Source organism: Tarenaya hassleriana, unplaced genomic scaffold (genome assembly GCF_000463585.1).
Source record: "Tarenaya hassleriana unplaced genomic scaffold, ASM46358v1 Cleome11, whole genome shotgun sequence".
Classification (NCBI taxonomy): Eukaryota; Viridiplantae; Streptophyta; class Magnoliopsida; order Brassicales; family Cleomaceae; genus Tarenaya; species Tarenaya hassleriana.
In genome coordinates, this window is record NW_010961290.1 from 2839178 (window position 1) to 2839779 (window position 602).

General features: G+C 47.0%; 1 protein-coding gene across 1 annotated transcript in view; it reads left to right on the forward strand.

The window, feature by feature from the left end:
* LOC104805657 overlaps positions 1-602 on the forward strand; it is a 4993-nt gene that overhangs the window by 1718 nt on the left and 2673 nt on the right. Inside the window, 1 exon segment of the mRNA XM_010530295.1 lies at positions 1-599. This exon segment is cut by the window's left edge and continues 12 nt beyond it. Coding sequence (XP_010528597.1) covers positions 1-599 — 599 coding nt within the window.

A 602-nucleotide genomic window follows, 5' to 3' on the forward strand; every position in this document is an offset into this window, starting at 1 on the left:
GAGCGGTGTCTATCCAATGGACTGTCGTGTTCTTCAGACAGCTTTTACTCCGTCGAGTCGAGTCTTTCCAAGACTTATGCTGCATCTGACGTGTTTGGTCCGACCTCTCCATACCGTGATGCCGAATACAATGTCAAGAACTGGGAACTGGATTATACAGGCTTGGAATTTTCCAAACATTCATCTCAAAGGTTCCTTCCTTCTCCTGTCATAACTCCACAGATTGCTAAGTCCAATGCCCTCAAGGACATAATGATTTGGGGAGCTACCGAAGGTCTGATAAACTGCTCGAAGAATCAGAACGACACGTTATCTCCGAAACTCCTGGAATCTGCCACGATGTTCGATGTAAGAAGCATATCTCTAGGCATGAGACATGCTGCATTGGTCACAAGAAAAGGCGAAGTGTTCTGTTGGGGAGACGGGAACAACGGAAAACTAGGGCTTAAAGTCATCATCGATGCGGATCACCCAAAACACGTCGAAGCCCTTGACGAGGTTGTAGTGAAATCAGTGACTTGCAGTGATCACAAAACGTGTGCAGTTTCGGAATCTGGTGAGCTGTATATGTGGGGGGTCGATGGTAATACCATGGAAGAGCG